The sequence below is a fragment of the Cherax quadricarinatus genome, chromosome 91 (genome assembly GCF_038502225.1).
Source record: "Cherax quadricarinatus isolate ZL_2023a chromosome 91, ASM3850222v1, whole genome shotgun sequence".
NCBI lineage: Eukaryota > Metazoa > Arthropoda > Malacostraca > Decapoda > Parastacidae > Cherax > Cherax quadricarinatus.
This window is the reverse complement of record NC_091382.1, coordinates 8,958,036-8,977,405: the sequence shown is the minus strand read 5'-3', so window position 1 is coordinate 8,977,405 and position 19,370 is coordinate 8,958,036. Positions and strand designations below refer to the sequence as shown.

Genomic DNA, 19,370 nt, shown 5'->3' with positions numbered 1-19,370 from the left:
CATTATGATCGGGAAAAGATTCTCTATCTTTTCATAAGAAAAAATAATTTTTTTTTTTAAATTTGGCCGACCCTGAGAACGAGTTTCTGAGAGGGCCTGTCGACCCTCAAAGGGTTAAGTGGTTTGGGGGGTTGGACCAGTACACTAGAAGGTGTCAGTCAGATGATTAAAAGCTCCAGTAAGTGAACTTAGGTGAAATCTTTTTTTTCTTCTTCTTCTTGGCAAACAAATTGTGACCACCTATGGTACAATTATATACATGAGGACAACTGAGATAGGTATCTCCATTATCTCAGAATCCATGGTAATTAATAAATACAGTAATTTGAAGTATTTTGATGAATGGCAAGGTGATTTGGACACTTGGAGAGGATAGAGAGGGATAGGATGACAAAGAGGATGCATAAATCTGAAGTGGAAGGAAGGAGGGAAAGGGTCACCCTAGAATCAATTGGAAGAAGGGGTTAAAGGAGGTTCTCAGTGTTAGGGGCTTTGAGCATCAAGCATGTTAGATTAACCCTTTGACTGTTTCGGCCGTATATATACGCTACTAGCCAGTGTTTTGGACGAGTATATACATGCTCAATAATTCTAGCGGCTTCAAATCAAGCAGGAGAAAGCTGGTAGGCCCACATGTGAGAGAATGGGTCTGTGTGGTCAGTGTGGACTGTAAAAAAATCCTGCAGCACGCAGTGCATGAGAGAAAAAAAACTGACCATGTTTTTGGATTAAAACGCCGACTTCGAGGTGTATTTTCGTATAGTATTTATGGTTGTATTCTCATTTTCTTGGTCTCATTTGATAGAATGGAAAACATATTACAGAAATAGAGATGATTTTGATTAGTTTCACGATGAAAACAACCTTGAAATTGAACTCAAAGTAGTGGAAATGTTCGATTTTTACCAATGTTCAGGAGTAAGCAACTCACACCACATGTCCAATACACGTCAACTGGGGAGTCCAATATCCATTCATTAGTGCTCTGATATTATTTATACCATTTTTACAATAATGTAGTAGTCTGCATAACAGTAAATCTTCTATTTTTTGTGTGAATAAAAAATCAAAATAGAAAGCAAGAGTAATATAAGAGGGGCCTGGAGACATGACTAATGAACAGAGGATATGTTATTTTAGTGCCAAGAATGTCTACATAGTTTATTCTGGACCCTATTTTGAAATTGGCATCTTTTTTAATTTGCTTGAAATTGGCCAAATTGCCAATTTCTGACCACTTTATTGAGTAGTTGAAATTGGTAAATGGGCAGTTTCTTGTACTCAGTTGATAGAAAAAATGGAGTCCTAAAGAAATAGCTATGAGTTTGGTCGACTGGAACAATGGAATTGGCCGAAAATAGGGCTCAAAGTTGGTGAAATTGCTGATGCGTATATATTGCCGAGATCACTAACTTCACGGGAGCATAATTTCAGAAATTTTTGATCAAATTTTGTACTTTTGGTGTCATTACCATCAGGAAAAGATTCTCTATCATTTTTAATTTTTTTTTTTTTTTCAAAAATATTTTTTGACACCAGGAGACACTTCAGGATTTGGGGTTGCATCAGTCAAAGGGTTAAGTGAGTAGAGGCAGGTGGTTTTTAATGCTTGTCATGCTGTTAGAGCTAAACTAAGGTAACATCTATGAAGGGATTCAGGGAAATTAGCTAGCTGGACTTAGAGTTTTGGTGGTGGGATGGGCAGTGTCTGCACTCTGAAAGAGGGGGTCGGATTGTTGCAATTTGGAGGTTCATCTAAGCTGTGATATGAGCACACTTTTAGTAAGAAAGAGATGAATATATGTATGTTGGTGAATATCTTTCATTTTTTATGGATCATGGCTTGCCAGTAAGGTAAAAAAAATGTACATTTTTTTTTTTTTTTTTTTTTAACAAGTCGGCCGTCTCCCACCGAGGCAGGGTGACCCAAAAAGAAAGAAAATCCCCAAAAAGAAAATATTTTCATCTTCATTCAACACTTTCACCTCACTCATACATAATCACTGTTTTTGCAGACGCACCAAGATTCAACAGTTTAGAAGCATATACACATGTATAAAGATATGTAACATATCCCTCCAAACTGCCAATATCCCAAACCCTTTCTTTAAAGTGCAGGCATAGTACTTCCCATTTCCAGTACTCAAGTCCGGCTATATAAAAATAACCGGAAAAATATCCCTCTTATATATTATTAATGTTATTTCCAGGCATTAATAACCCTTTGACTGTTTTGGTCGTATATATACGTCTTATGAGCCACCGTTTTTGACGTATATATACTCAAATTCCATCGGCTTCAAATCAAGCAGGAGAAAGCTGGTAGGCCCACATGTGAGAGAATGGGTCTGTGTGGTCAGTGTGCACCATATAAAAAAAATCCTGCAGCACGCAGTGCATAGTGAAAAAAAAAAAAAACTCCGACCGTTTTTAATTAAAATGCCGACTTTGTGGTCTATTTTCATATAGTATTTATGATTGTTTTCTTGGTCTCATTTGATGGAATGGAAAACATATTATAGAAATAGAGGTGATTTTGATTGGTTTTACTTTGAAAAGAACCTTGAAATGGAGCTCAAAGTAGGAGAAATGTTTGATTTTTGCCGATGTTCAGAAGTAAACAAATGATGTCATTTTCCAATAAATGTCCAACTAGCCATTCTAATATGCAGTCATGAATGGGTTGACATTATTTATACAATTATTACAATATCGCAGTAGTCTGCATAACAATAAATCTTCTATTTTTTGTTTGAATAAAAATTCAAAATAGAAAGCAAAAGTAATATCAGAGGGGCCTGGAGATGTGACCGATGAACAGAGAAAATGTTATTTTAGAGCCAGGAATGTCTGCACTGTTCATTCTGGACCCTATTTTGAAATTGTCATATTTTTTAATTTTTGTGAAATTGGCCAAATTGCAAATTTCTGACCAGGTTATTGGGTAGTTGAAATCAGTAAATGTGCATTCTTTTGGTACTCAATCAATAAAAAAAAAATGGAGTTCTAAAGAAATACCAATAAGTTTGGTCGACTAGAACAATGGAATTAGCCGAAAATAGGGCTCAAAGTGGGCGAAATCGCCGATTCGTAAATATCGCCGAGGTTGCTAACTTTGCGAGAGCGTAATTCCATCAGTTTTCCATCAAATTTCGTTCTTTTAGTGTCATTACAACCGGGAAAAGATTCTCTATCATTTATAAGAAAAAATAATTTTTTTTTTAAATTTTGCAACACCAGGAGACACTTCAGAATTTGGGGTTGCAACAGTCAAGGGGTTAAATTCCAGTTTAATTCTCTAAAATAACTGGTAAGGTTACCATACCTTCCTGTTTTATAAATTAGTCTGGCTTTATATTTTTCTCTGTCCTTGTGTAAATCATGTTTTGCCATGCATGTTATCTCAGTAATTTAGACATGGGTCAATTTCCTGCTTAAATTAAGATCATACATTTATTGGCTTAATAGGCAATTAACAAGGAAGACTGGCCTCAGGCCAGGCAGCAAGGAGTCCTTGTTCTCTAGATCCAGTATATGTGGTTTAGTTTTTTTTTTTTTCTCATTCAAGTTTTCTCTTTTATGTAATTTCCCATATCTCTGAATATATAACTGTTTGTAGTGAATGGAGCAAAGCTGTGCTTGATATGTCTCATCTTCAGTATTCAGGTTGTTGTATTATTTAAGTTTCCAGTAGTCGTAGCTCACACTCATTTTTTTTAAACTCCATTCCAACAGTATACCACAATTTCTGGATAATTTTTTCTAGTGTCAGTCTAACGTTGCTTTTTTGTAACTTACATTTGTGGTCTCATCATATTTTTTGTTGATGCTAAGTATGGAATATTCCTTGTCTGTTTTTCTTGCATTCTTTTATAATCTTACACTATATGTGTTATCAAGTCTCTTTTCTTTCTTCCTTCCAACAATATCATTTTCAGTATTGACAGTCATTCTGTGTAATGCATAAAGAACAAAAATTACAATACCATGCTTGGAATAATTGACAACTAACCCCAGTTTTCAGAGGAAATGTTAGAGGACTGTTCAATACTGTACATCATATTGGGTAGTAGCTGGTGTGGGATGTACATAATGATGTTACAGATGATTGAAGTATCATCTGGAGTAGATGAAATTATGGGAACTGCCTCTTCATTATAAAATTGGAAATTAGAGAGGAATATTTAATTTTGTTTTTAGTTAAAATTTAGTTATTAGAATGTACAGTATTCTTATTTTACAGTGGCAACGGTGCTGTTGTGGTGGGGTTATGCTACTGTCCGCCTGCAGCTCGATAGTTCTCCATTTGACCAGATTCTTGATGAAACAGTCCGCAATGAACGAGCCTTGTTGGTGTATGCCATCTTGTCCACCATCATTACTGTAAGCCAGCTAGACTTACTCTATTTTAATGTTAGAAGTATCAAGACAACTTCAGCAACACTTTTTTTTTTTTTTAACTCATTGGCCATCTCCCACTGAGGCAGGGTGACCCAAAGAAGAAGAAACAATGTTTTTCTTTTACATTCATTAATTCATACAAAAGAAGGGGTTACTAGCCTCTTGCTTCCAGCATTTTAATTGCCTCTTACAACGCGCATCACTTCCTAAGGAAGGATTCTTCTCCGCTTCCCCATGAAGTGTAACACTTAACATGATGATTTATTTAGTAGTGCAGCAAATCTCCCACTTGTAAGACCTTTTTAAAAATTGTAAGTCAGTTGTTCAGAACAAGGAACCTATTTTAAACAACCTTTATGATAGTAATCATTTCCTGGTTGTCATTAACTCTAACTCATTTGCCTGTCTGCTATGATGCTCATGGTGGTAGTTTGAACATTCATCATCTCTGAAGTCTTAGCAAGAAAATTCCTCAAAACAATAAACCCCACCATCACATAGTTGCTATTACTATCACCACAAGTCAAAAGTACTACAACTGCTGCTACTACCACAAGCACTATAACTACTGCTGCTACTACTACAAGTACTACAACTACTGCTACTACAACTACTACTACTTTTTTTTAAAACATGCTGGCCATCTCTCACTGAGACAGGGTGCCCCCCCTCCCTCAAAAAAAAAAAAAAAACACTTTTACTCTCATTCACACTATCATTGTCCTTCAACAGTAAATGTCCCAAACCCCTCTTTAGAGTGCAGGCATTGTACTTCAAGCCTCAAAGACTAGTTCAGCTAACTGGTTTTCCTGAATCGCTTCACAAAATATTACCCTGCTGACACTCCAACAGCTTCTCAAGTCCCAAAAACCATTCATCTCCATTCAGTCATATCTAATATGCTCACACATGCCTACTGTATGGCCAAGCCCCTTGAACAAAGCCTCCTTTACCCCCTCCATCCTTTCTTGGGAAGACCCCTACCCCTCCTTCCCTCTACTACAAATTTATACACCCTTCAAGTGATCCTATATTGCTCTATCCACTCTAAATGACAAGACCACTTCAGCAACCCCCTCCTCAGCCTTCTGAATAATACTTTTAGTAACTCCACACCCCCTCCTAATTTCCACACTACGAATTCTCTGCATAAAATTTATCCCGCATGTTGCCCTTAACCCTTTGACTGTTTCGGTCGTATATATACGTCTTACAAGCCACCATTTTTGACGTATATATACTCATAAATTCTAGCGGCTTCAAATCAAGCAGGAGAAATCTGGTAGGCCCACATGTGAGAGAATGGATCTGTGTGGTCAGTGTGCACCATATAAAAAATCCTGCAGCATGCAGTGCATAATGAGAAAAAAAAACTCCGACCTTTTTTTTTTTTTTTTAAATAAAATGCCGAGTTTGTGGTCTATTTTCGTATAGTATTTATGGTTGTATTCTCATTTTCTTGGTCTCGTTAGATAGAATGGAAAACATATTATAGAAATAGAGGTGATTTTGATTGGTTTTACTACGAAAAAAACCTTGAAATAGAGCTCAAAGTAGGGGAAATGTTTGATTGTTACCGATGTTCAAAAGTAAACAGATGCCATTTTCCAATAAATGTCCAAGTAGCCATTCTAATATGCAGTCATGAATGGGTTGACATTATTTATACAGTTATTACAATATTGCAATAGTCTGCATAACAGTAAATCTTCTATTTTTTGTTTAAATAAAAATTCAAAACAGAAAGCAAGAGTAATATCAGAGGGGCCTGGAGACGTGACTGATGAACAAAGAAAATGTTATTTTAGAGCCAGGAATGTCTGCATTGTTCATTCTGGACCCTATTTTGAAATTGTCATTTTTTTAATTTTTGTGTAATTGGGTAAATTGCAAATTTCTGACCACGTTATTGGGTAGTTGAAATCGGTAAATGGGCAGTTTCTTGTACTCAATCGATAGAAAAAATGGAGTTCTAAAGAAATAGCTATGAGTTTGGTCGACTGGAATAATGGAATTAGCCAAAAATAGGGCTCAAGGTGGGCAAAATCGCCTAGGTTGCTAACTTCGCAAGAGTGTAATTCCATCAGTTTTCCATCAAATTTCGTTCTTTTGGTGTCATTACAATCTGGAAAAGATTCTCTATCATTTCATAAGAAATTTATTTTTTTTTTTTCAGAAAATTTGCGACGCCAGGAGACACTTCAGGATTTGGGGTTGCGACAGTCAAGGGGTTAAACACCTCGCTGCAACATTCACAACCCATATTATAATATGCTTTGCACCTCAGTCTAATACCTATATACTCCTCTGTGTCCGTGTATTGTTTGTAACAGCTTGACGAAGCTCCTGGAGAGCGAAACATTGTCACAGTAAAATGTCGCATTAGTTGCACTTGTGTCCTCTTACCTAACAGAGAGTAAAGGTGCACAGTGAAGGTGCTACAATAATGATGCAGCAAATAGGGAGAGTTTATTTGCAGTTGATGTCAAGTTCCTCCACCCAGGGAAGTACCACTGTCCTGCCAAATGAGTGTGAAATGGAAGTCTGTAATTTCTTTACACAGTGATAGGATTGCTGGTGTTTTTTTCTTTCTGTCTCATAAATATGCAGGATAACAGGTACATCTTGCTACTTTTACTTACATTTAGGCTACACAGCACATTCATATACACGTATGTGTATACATACCCATTTGAGTTTTCTGTTTTCTTAACCCTTAAATGGTCCAAACGTATATATACGTTTTTTCAACATCTGAACGTATGTAAAAAAATGTAGATCTTTTTTTTTTGTTTTACATTTGAAAACGTGTAAAAAAACTTTTATCTACATTTTTTTTTTGTTACATTTGAAAATATGTAAAAAAAAGTAGATCTACTTTTGTAGCACTACGAATTTGAACGCCAATTTGTTTGGACCACTTAAGGGTTAAACTGTCCAAACGTAGATCTACGTTCGCTCACGTAGCGCTCTGAACATAGATCAACTTTTTTTTTTTTTTGCACTCTTTCTTATGGAGAAAATCAAGGTTGGAGTGCTACATGCACAAACGTAGATCTACGTTTGGACAGTTTAAGGGTTAATATTTTTTTTAACACTGGCCATTTCCCACCAAGGCAGGATGACCTAAAAAGAAAGAAAAAACTATCATCATTCAACACTTTCACCATTATTCATGCATAATCTTTTTATATATTTCCTTTCTTGTCCATGGGGAAGCGGAAAAGAATCTTCCGTACGACATGCATGTTATAAGAGGCAACTAAAATTCTGGGAGTAAGGGGTTAGTAACCTCTTTTCCTGTATAAATTACTAAATGTAATAAGAAGAAAAACTTTTATAATTTTCTTCATTTTTGGGCACCCAGATGTTGCCCTGCACTATGATAAGAAATCATGTAAAAACATTTTTGAAGTTTGTCGTATTGGCTCTTTCCAGATGTTCGTGTTTAGTAAGGTTACCTGTTCTTTGTAGTCATAACCAGTGAGTGTCTTTTACCCTTACACCAAAAATTGTACTCTGGAGAGGAACCTCATGACAACATTTTGGTCTGTCCTGGATCATTGTCACATTCACATATAATCCGCATATATGAGAATGAAACTTATGATGTTTCAGTCCGACTTGGACCATTCACTAGTCGCAGAGAAGCGCAAAGGGAAGGGAGCCAGTGTATATTTATGAAAAGGGGCCGGGCTGTGAGTAGAATGAGAGGGGGTAGTAGTATGATGGTAGTAGTGGTAGAAGAGGCAGTGGTAGAAGTAGTGGTAGATGTAGTGGGCAAGAAAAGTAAGAAAGAAATCCTCAACGTATTTTTAAATGTTACAGTGGACCCCCGGTTAACGATTTTAATCCGTGCAAGAGGGTTAATCGTTATGCGAAATAATCGTTATGCGAATGAATTTTCCCCATAAGAAATAATGGAAATAAAATTAATCCGTGCAAGACGCCCAAAAGTATGAAAAAATTTTTTTTTTACCACATGAAATGTTAATTTTAATACACACAAACTGAAAAAGGCATGCACAATTAAATGACACTTACTTTTATTGAAGATCTGGTGATGATTGATGGGATGGGAGGAGGGGAGAGCATTATCTTCTTACTGTTTAGAAGGGGAATCCCCTTCCATTACGACTTGAGGTAGCAAGTCCTTTTCCGGGGTTACTTCCCTTCTTCTTTTAATGCCACTAGGACCAGCTTCAGAGTCACTGGACCTCTGTCGCACAACAAATCTGTCCATAGAGCTCTGTACCTCCCGTTCCTTTACGATTTGTCTAAAATGGGCCACAACATTGTCATTGAAATAGTCAACAGCACGGCTTGCAACAGCTGTGTCAGGGTGATTTTCATCTATAAAGGTTTGCAGTTCAACCCACTGTGCACACATTTCCTTAATCTTTGAAGTAGGCACAATGGATTCCACAACTGGCATAGGCTTCTCAGGGTTAGCCCCAAACCCTTCAAAATCTTTCTTAATTTCCATACTAATTCTCACCCTTTTTACCACAGGGTTGGCACTAGAAGCTTTCTTGGGGCCCATGGTCACTTATTTTCCAGAAACAGCACCGAAAATACTGTAATAATACGAAATATTCCGAGTGTATGCTTGGATGTTACCGCGGAGGCTGGCTGGTAAACAATGGGACGGAGCGGCACATGTGAGGCTGGCTGAGGGCACATTGGACGCGTCTCGGACGAAAATCGGTATGCGGGTTTTTAATCGGTATGCGCGGCAAAAATTTTGCGATAAAAGTAATCGTTATGCGGAAAAATCGCTATGCGATGCCATCGTTATGCGGGGGTCCACTGTATTTGGGTGTGATTTTTTTTAGTGCAAATATTTGAAATTATGCCCTGGTATATTTTTTGACCATTAAGACGAGTGCCTTAATGCTGATGAAGGGTTTTTCGTTCAAAGAACATGAACTGTGTTCGTTTCCTTGGATTAAGCATGATTACTTTCTTTTCCCAAGTGCTGTATGACCTCTAAGTGTTTAGCACTTCCCTGTGAATATAATACACTGTACTAATATTTTATTTTGAAACATCTAAATTATACCTAGCTAATTTTTTTTTGAATCTCAAATTTTTTGTAAGCATCAAAATTTTGCCTTGATCAATTTTTGAACCCACATTAAACCTTAAACTGTCCAGACGTAGATCTACGTTCACATGCATAATGCTCCGACCTTGATTTTCCCCATTTGAAAGCATGTAAAAAAAAATGTACATCTACGTTTGGAGCCCCCTGCACATGGACGTAGATCTATGTTTGGACAGTTTAAGGGTTAAATCCATTACTTTGTAGGTGAAATTTTATATTGTTGTGGTTCACCTAATAGGTTGCACTGATTGCTCTGGTGGTTTATGTGTGGCCACATATATCTATGGTGGCAGAGCTGTTCAAGCATGCTGGTGGATGCCTCACTCGTCATCCGACACTCCTCCTGCAGCCAGTCATAACATACTTCGTTCTACTGGCATTCTTCCTACTGTGGGTGTGGGTGATGGTGTCCCTCGCTACTGCTAGTGAGTACAGTCTCATTGATTCTGTTGAGATTAGATGAGGATATTTTGAACTTAAAAATGAATAAAAATAGTTTGTTCAAACTGCAGGAAAGAGGTGATAATAATGCCTAGAGTATAGCTGAAAAGGGTTTTGAAGGTCAATGCCCCCGCTGCCCGGTCTGTGACCAGACCTCATTTATGGCTTTCAAATTCACAGTTTATGCACAAATTTGATATAAAAGCTTTAAATGACATTTCAGTTTGTTTTTGTCCATTATGAGGTTGTGACACTTAATTGTTTTGGATAGTCAAAAATAATAGACCTTAATATTCATCTGCAATTTATGAGTTATGAATTATTTCTGTCACTGTATTGACTTTTTCTTGATTTTGAATTTTGAGAAAGTGCAATTCTTTGTAAGTGTTGTGGTGGCCTACTAGAAACACTATCAGCACACTCACTCAGATACCCACCTCGCTAGGCTTCACTAGTCTTTATTGTAACTACAAGAGCAAAGCTACGTTAATGTCTGTATGATAGCTGATACTGTTTTTTAATTATAAAACTCTACCCAAATTAAATTTTTTAAGTGTAATGATATTTGCATAAATTGTCTCTTCTAGGAATATAAGAATTTTGTTTGAATCTGTGATGATAGAGTATTAGACTACTAGAGCTGTGAGTTACCCCAGTAACCTGTCTTTACTGTCAACACGGTTTGATGCAGCTGCTAGACGGAAGTAATTATTTGGGACATGTAACCCCCTGAGCTCAGAGTATTCATTTGCATTTTTTTTTAATGCTGTTTCCCACCAAGGCAGGGTGACCCAAAAAAGAAACACTTTCACCATCATTCACACTATCACTGTCTTGCCAGAGGAGTGCAGATTCAATAGTTCAGATGTCCCTCCACACAGCAAATATCCCAGACCCCCTTCTTTAGAGTGCAGGCATTGTACTTCCCACCTCTAGGACTCAGTTCTGGCAAACCAGTTTTCCTGAATCCCTTTGCACAATACAGTGGACCCCCGCATAACGATCACCTCCCAATGCGACCAATTATGTAAGTGTATTTATGTAAGTGCGTTTGTACGTGTATGTTTGGGGGTCTGATATGGACTAATCTACTTCTCAATATTCCTTATGGGAACAAATTCGTTCAGTACTGGCACCTGAACATACTTCTGGAATGAAAAAATATCGTTAACCGGGGGTCCACTGTATTACCTTATTCACTCTCCAGCAGCTCATCAGGTCCCAAAAACCATTTGTCGTCACTCATGTGGCTTTTTAACTAACCAAACACTGAATAATAATGGTACTGTTGCTTTCTATTTAATTTTTGGAAACTATTCAAGGATCTAAGCTTCTTATTATAATTGAGATTAAAAGTCACATTTGCCAAATTATTTATTTAGGATTGAGCTTGAATTTACATCTTCCTGAAATAAAGAATAAAAAAAAGCACAATATTGTGACTCGAACAATACACAGAACAACCTTCACTTTGGAGAAAGAAACCTACGATAACATTTTGGTATACAGTGGTACCTCGGGATACAAACAGCTCAAAACTCGAACAGCTATGCAAGTGTATTTATGTAAGTGCTTTTGTAAGTGTATTTTTGGGAGTCTGAAATGGATTAATCTAATTTACATTATTCATTATGGGAACAAATTCTTTCAGTATCGGCACTCGAACAGCCTTCTGGAGCAAATTAAGTTCATATCCCGAGGTACCACTGTATTTGTGTCTCCCTGAAATGTTATTAAATTAATACAGTTTTCCAATGTTTAGTAGCACCACATGTTTGGCTTTAGTGGGCTATCTTGGGTAATTAACTCACACAGGATAATAATCAAAATACAGTGGAACCCCAGTTGTAGGCCATAATCCATTCCAGAAGGTTGGCCTAAAACTGAATCAATATTTCCCATAAGAAATAATGTAAATACAATTAATTCGTTCCAGACACCCAAAAATATTAAAAAAAAAATACATTTTTTAAAGATTAACCCTTTGACTGTCGCAACCCCCAATCCTGAGGTGTCTCCTGGTGTCGCAAAATTAAAAAAAAAATTATTTTTTCTTATGAAATGATAGAGAATCTTTTCCCGATTGTAATGACACCAAAAAAAACGAAATTTGATGGAAAACTGACGGAATTATGCTCTTGCGAAGTTAGCAACCTTGGCGCTGTTTACAAATCGGCTATTTCGCGCACTTTGAGCCCTATTTTCGGCTAATTCCATTGTTCCAGTCGCCCAAACTCATAGCTATTTCTTTAGAACTCCATTTTTTCTATCGATTGAGTACAAGAAACTGCCCATTTACCGATTTCAACTACCTAATAATGTGGTCAGAAATTTTCAATTTGGCCAATTTCACGAAAACTAAAAAATATGACAATTTCAAAATAAGGTCCAGAGTGAACAATGCAGACATTCCTGGCTCTAAAATAACATTTTCTTTGCTCATCAGTCATATCTCCAGGCCCCTCTGATATTACTCTTGCTTTCTATTTTGAATTTTTATTCAAACAAAAAATAGAAGACTTACTATTATGCAGACTACTGCAATACTGTAATAATTGTATAAATAACATCAATCCATTCATGACTGCATATTAGAATGGCTAGTTGGACATTTATTGGACAATGGCATCATTTGTTTACTTTTGAACATTGGCAAAAATCAAACATTTCTCCTACTTTGAGCTCCATTTCTAGGCTCTTTTTATAGTAAAATCAATCAAAATCACCTCTATTTCTATAATATGTTTTCCATTCTATCAAATGAGACAAAGAAAACGAGAATACAACCATAAATACTATACGAAAATAGACCACAAAGTCGGCATTTTAATTAAAAAAAACGGTCGGAGTTTTTTTTTTCTCATTATGCACTGTGTGCTGCAGGATTTTTTTTATATGGTGCACACTGACCACACAGACCCATTCTCTCACATGTGGACCTACCAGCTTTCTCCTGCTTGATTTGAAGCCGCTAGAATTTATGAGTATATATACGTCAAACACGGTACCTCGTAAGACGTATATATACGGCCGCGACAGTCAAAGGGTTAACTATAGTTTTACATACACAAAACAGTGAGAACTAAATAAAATAAATAAATGAACATTTAGGTCACTATTACATACCTTTATTGAAGACTCTTGTTGTCTTATGGAAGACAGGGAGGAGGAGAAAGGGAGGACTGATTATTGTTTGGAAGGGGAATCCCCCTCCATAAGGACTTCAGGTATCAAAACCCTCTCTGGGGTTACTTCCCTCCCGGCCTGCTACACTCCTTGCATGCCTGCTACACTCCCTGCCTTCCTCCTCCACTCTCTGCCTCCCTACTATGCTCCCTGCCTGCCTTCTACACTCCCTGCATGCCTGCTACACTCCCTGCCTTCCTCCTACACTTCCTGCTACACCCTGCCTGCCTGCTACACTCCCTGCCACACTCCCTCCCTCCATGCTACACTCCCTGCCTGCCTTCTACACTCCCTGCCTGCCTGCTACACTCCCTGCCTGCCTGCTACACTCCCTGCCTGCCTGCTATACTCCCTGCCTGCCTGCTACACTCCCTGCCTGCCTGCTACACTCCCTGCCTGCCTTCTACACTCCCTGCCTGCCTGCTACACTCCCTGCCTGCCTGCTACACTCCCTGCCTGCCTGCTACACTCCCTGCCTGCCTGCTACACTCCCTGCCTGCCTGCTACACTCCCTGCCTGCCTGCTACACTCCCTGCCTGCCTGCTACACTCCCTGCCTGCCTGCTACACTCCCTGCCTGCCTGCTACACTCCCTGCCTGCCTGCTACACTCCCTGCCTGCCTGCTACACTCCCTGCCTGCCTGCTACACTCCCTGCCTGCCTGCTACACTCCCTGCCTGCCTGCTACACTCCCTGCCTGCCTGCTACACTCCCTGCCTGCCTGCTACACTCCCTGCCTGCCTGCTACACTCCCTGCCTGCCTGCTACACTCCCTGCCTGCCTGCTACACTCCCTGCCTGCCTGCTACACTCCATGCCTGCCTGCTACACTCCCTGCCTGCCTGCTACACTCCCTGCCTGCCTGCTACACTCCCTGCCTGCCTGCTACACTCCCTGCCTGCCTGCTACACTCCCTGCCTGCCTGCTACACTCCCTGCCTGCCTGCTACACTCCCTGCCTGCCTGTTACACTCCCTTATGCAACATTAGCTTCCTTGATTTCTACTTTCTTTGCCAGGATGGAAGTGATTGTTGATTTGGATTTCCCATACATCCTGGCAAGTTCTAGCACTTGAGCACCACTCTCATACTTTTCAACAACTTCTTTCTTAAATTCCATTGTATTTCTCACTTTCTTTACCCAAGGAACTTTACTAGGAACTTTCTTTGGGCCCATAGTTGCTTATTTTGCAGTTGCAATCAACAAAAAAACACCAGAAACAATGGATGAAGTCGCAAAGTATTCCTAATCCAGTGAGAGATGCACAGACTTAGTGTGATATGCATGAGGAAGAGCATCGCCGGTTGTTGGTGATGTGTCTCATACAGCCTATATCCGAGATCATAGCCGATACCTGGAGAAAAATTTTGCTGATAAAAGTGCTTGATTTCTGAATTGGCTGATTTCCGTGACAGCCTATAATTGGGTTTCCACTGTACTGGTAGTCATTATATTCGGTACATTCTGTAGATAAGGATTCAGCACAATACTTCAGTTGCTGTTTTTGGTTAGTATTTTTTTTAATACACCAGCCACATCCCACAGTCACTAAAAACAACACATATAGCCCCTCCCTCCACAAAGGTGGCATTTGCAAAGAATTACTGACCTATAGCACTAATGTCCCATATTGTAAAAATCTTTGAAAGTGTTCTAAGAAGCAAGATTGCCACCCACCTAGATATCCATCAGTTACACAACTCAGGGCAATGTGTTTAGAGCAGGCTGCTCCTGCCTGTCCCAACTACTGGACCACTATGACAAGATCTTAGATACACTAGAGGACAAACAAAATGCAGATGTAGTTCACACAGATTTTGTGAAAGCCTTTCACAAGTGCGACCATGGTGTAATAGTGTACAAAATGCGTGATTAAGGAATAACAGGAAAAGTTGATATAAGAATCTATAACTTCCTAACAAACAGAACACAAAGAGTAATAATAAACAGAATAAAGTCTGAGGCAGCCACAGTGAAAACCTCTGTTCCACAAGCCACAATACCTGCCCTCCATCCTATTCCTTATCCTCATATCTGACATAGACAGAGATGTAAGCCACAGCACTGTGTCTTCCTTTGCAGATTACACCCTAATTTGCATTATAGTGTCATCCATCAGTGATACTGAAAGACTCCAAGTGGACATCAACCAAATATTTACGTGGGCTGCGGAAAACAATACAATGCTCAGTGAAGAGAAATTTCAATTACTCCGATATGGAAGACTCGAGGAAATAAGTGTGTCGGAGTGTAAAACAAATTCCAATCATGCAGTAGAGTGAAAAACTAATGTGAAGGACCTGGGAGTGATAATGTCAGAGGATCTCACTTTCAAAGATCACAACAATGTATCTGCCACATCTGCTAGGAAAATGATAGGATGGATAATGAGAACCTTCAAAACTAGGGATGCCAAGCTCGTGATGATTCTCTTCAAATCGCTTGTTCTCTCTAGGCTGGAATATTGCTGCACACTAACATCCCCTTTCAAAGCAGGTGAAATTGCAGACTTGGAGAATGTACAGAGGACTTTCACGGCACGTATAAGTATGATAAAGCATCTAAATTACTGGGAACAGTTAAAGTCCCTTGATTTGTACTCCTTGGAATGCAGGCGAGAAAGATACATGATAATGTACACTTGGAAAATCCTAGAGGGACTAGTCCCAAATTTGCACATGAAAATCACTCCCTATAAAAACAAAAGACTGGGCAGGAGATGCAACATTCCCCCAATAAATTGACCCCTGACTGTCTTCAAGAAGGCACTGGACAGGCATCTAAAGTCAGTACCAGACGAGCCGGGCTGTGGTTCTTACATCAGTTTGCATGCGGCCAGCAGTAACAACGGGTTGATCTGGCTTTGATCCACCATGAGGCCTGGTCACAGACTGGGCTGCGAGGGCATTGATCCCTGAAAACCTCTCCAGGTATACTCCAGGTATATCCTGCAGAGGCAGGGTAACCCAAATAAAAAGAAAAAAAAATTTCTTCTTTCAACAAACCGGCCACATCCCACAGAGGCAGGGTGGCCCAAAAGAAAAATGAAAGTGTCTCTTAAATTTAGTAATATATACAGGAAGAGAGGTTACTAGCCCTATGTTCCCGGCATTTCAGTCGCCTCTTATGACCTCCCAAGGAGTTTTGGTTAGTATGTATACCATAATAAGTTGTGGAAAAAAACACTTATGTACAGTTCAGGACATTTATTAGAGGAAATGTTTCACTATGAATGGCTTCCGTATTAGGACTAAAGAAGCCACTCATGGTGAAACGTTTCCTCTAATAAATGTCCTGAACTGTACGTACATGCCTTTTTCACCTCTTGTTGGCATCACTAAACCATTTTTCACCATAATAAGTGCATTAAGTTGAAATATTTACCTCCAACAGAACACTTGGGTATTGCCAGTCTACAGTCATCCCACCTGGAGGCTGTCAACAATCATTCTGCTGACAGAATACTTGGTATCTCTAGCAACCTTTCTACGGCACAACCTAAAAGTTAGTACTCTTACTCTGATACCTTCATTTAAGTGTCATTTGTATTTGTTCCTTTATGAATTGAATCGTTTATAACACTCTCCCAAACAGTTTTGTGTACTTTATTTTACGTGGTGTTATACATTAAGGTCACTTATAAAGCCCTTTCTTATGGTGTGAGTTTTGGTAAATGTGATTGAGAAAGTGCATTCAGAATTGAATAGATTGTACTATACCTCTGATGAGTTTGGATGACGAGTTTCGAGAGTCTCACTCTTCTTGAATTCAATCACATTTGCCAAAAAAAATTGAACTAGATAGAGAAGCTTTGTATTTTTTTTCCATACTGTCATTGGTGTGTTAATAAAGCTTCAGTGTGTTGTTTTTACTGCAACTTTAAGGGGTTTGTAGCTATTGTTTTTATTAGATTTATTTCTAGAGAGAATTTGCCTTGGCATGGTACAGTGGTTAGTGCTCTTGCCTACTAGTTTTTGGATTGGTTATTATTACTGATTCTGTTACTATTACTGCTACCATTATTTCTACTACTACTGCTAATAATACCACTGCTGTTTGTACCATTTCTACCACTGCAGCTACTACCATCATTATTACTGCCACTATAACTTCTACTATCACTACTTCTCTTTCTACTACTACTACTATTATTACTATTATTTTTACTATTGTTACTACTGCTACTACTACCACCACCACTATACTACCACTACTAATACCATTACTGCAACTGTATTACTACTGCTACTACTATCACTACTACTACTACTACTATCACTACTACAGCCACTACTACTGTTGCCACTACTAGTACAACCACTACTACTGTTACCACTACCACCACCACCACCACCACCACTACAAGTGGAATAACCTTAATGAAGAGTGGTGGAGGCAGATTCTATACATAGTTTAACGAGTAGATACAGTAGGGCTCACAAGGCTAGGAGAGAGTGAATCTGGCACGTGGCAAGACGAGAGGCAGATCCAGGAGCTGAGACTCAACCACTGCAACCACATACAGGTGAGTTCAGGGAAGGCTCGTCTCTGAGAGAGACTCATTGCCAGCTCAGTAGTATTGAACTGAGTGGACAACACACTGAATGATTTCTTGTATATGTGGATTATGGCTTCATTGTGTTGGTGTATGGCATTAAATGGGGGTTTATGTAATTGCCTATTTTTTCTAATAGTTCTGCCCAGGTGTTCAGAGATGCAGACCCACAGGTGACAGCTTTACCAATATACATAGCGTTCAGCCATGACAATTATATTTGTGATGAATGGTTTGATACTACAGTATATAAGCCACGTCTACGGCCCTATGCTGTACATTCTACAAGATTGATGGACTGAACCCATCGACTCCAGGTTGAGGGACTGATTACCTCATTCTCCTCCTCTCCTTACGCCTTCCTCTTTGTATTGGACTGATGAAGCCACTGTGTGGCGAAACGTTTCCTGAATAAAGATTCCCATATGCTGCATAAGTGTCTCAATCTTCGACAATTATATTTGTAAACCATAGAGTACTGTAATTCAACAGGTATAATGTGTTTGAACTTAGTCATCGTATAGTGTATTTAGGCTTAAATATAACTCTCTCACTTGGGGATAAAGTACCATTCTGTATATACACTGGTTCTAGTTTAAGGATAAAGTAATGTAATCTATTCCTTGTTCTAATTGGAAACTTAGAGAATGTAATCATATGAGGCACTTTGACAGCATTCAGTTTGCTTTCACTACTGTAAATAATAATACAATCAGAGCTAAGTGCCAAACCCACAGGGTTTAGCACTTAGTTCTAATTGCAGGGTAAGATGTGCTAAAGGTTTACACCCCTCAAGGAAGGTTCCTTGATGTTGGTGAGGGGCTCTTGATTTAGGGAATTGGATCTGTGCTCCAGTTTCCCGAATTAAGCCTGAATGCCTTCCACATCCCCCCCCCCCAAGTGCTGTATAATCCTCCGGGTTTAGCGCTTCCCCCTTGATTATAATAATAATAAAGGTTTACTATGCCAGATCAGAGACTAGTGAAGGTGCAGTATGTCATAGGGATCAGTTTGGGCGGTGAGGATTGCGCTGCTGTAGACAATAAGTTTATCGCAATACATGTACTGTATGAACTGTAATGATAATAGACACATTTTCTAAAAACTTGTTGGTATATGGTTTATGCTAAGTTCAGTATGACTGATGTTAATTATATATTTTAAAAACTGTTAAACTTTTTCTTTCATATATTAACAGGCACCCCACAACAAGTGTTGCAGTATATGGATCCCACGTGGGTGAGGTCACTATGGTGGGTGTGGGTTATAGGACTGGTGTGGGTGGCAGAATTTATTCTAGGATGTCAACAAATGATTATTGCAGCAGCTGTGTCTACCTGGTATTTCTCCAGGTTAGTATAAATCATCTGTTTTGTCACTCATAGCTTTATATTGGCACCAATTTTCATTTGATACATAATTAGAGGATAACTAATCCCGGATTTTGATGATACTGCATATCTAAGTGTAATTACTGCACCTATTTGAGCTTTTGGCTGGGGGTTAGAGAAGCTCTAGCTCTTGGTCTGCACTGACTTTTGAGTAGCATGAACTAGCCAAGCCATATCAATTTTTATAGCCCTGTTACTGCTTCCACTGTGCCAGTATTCTGGTTGTTTTACTTTTTTTTTTTTTTTAACTCGATGGCTGTCTCCTGCCAAGGCAGGGTTACTCAAATGAAG

The 19,370-nt window shown here is 38.8% G+C and overlaps 1 protein-coding gene across 1 annotated transcript in view; it reads left to right on the top strand.

Annotated features, from left to right (window-relative positions):
• Ctl1 (choline transporter-like protein 1) overlaps positions 1–19,370 on the top strand; it is a 90,633-nt gene that overhangs the window by 30,901 nt on the left and 40,362 nt on the right. The window contains exons 8-11 of the mRNA XM_070104373.1: positions 4,244–4,383; positions 9,747–9,933; positions 16,527–16,637; positions 18,887–19,040. Of these exons, the coding sequence (XP_069960474.1) occupies positions 4,244–4,383; positions 9,747–9,933; positions 16,527–16,637; positions 18,887–19,040 (592 nt within the window). The remainder of the gene's footprint in view (positions 1–4,243; positions 4,384–9,746; positions 9,934–16,526; positions 16,638–18,886; positions 19,041–19,370) is intronic.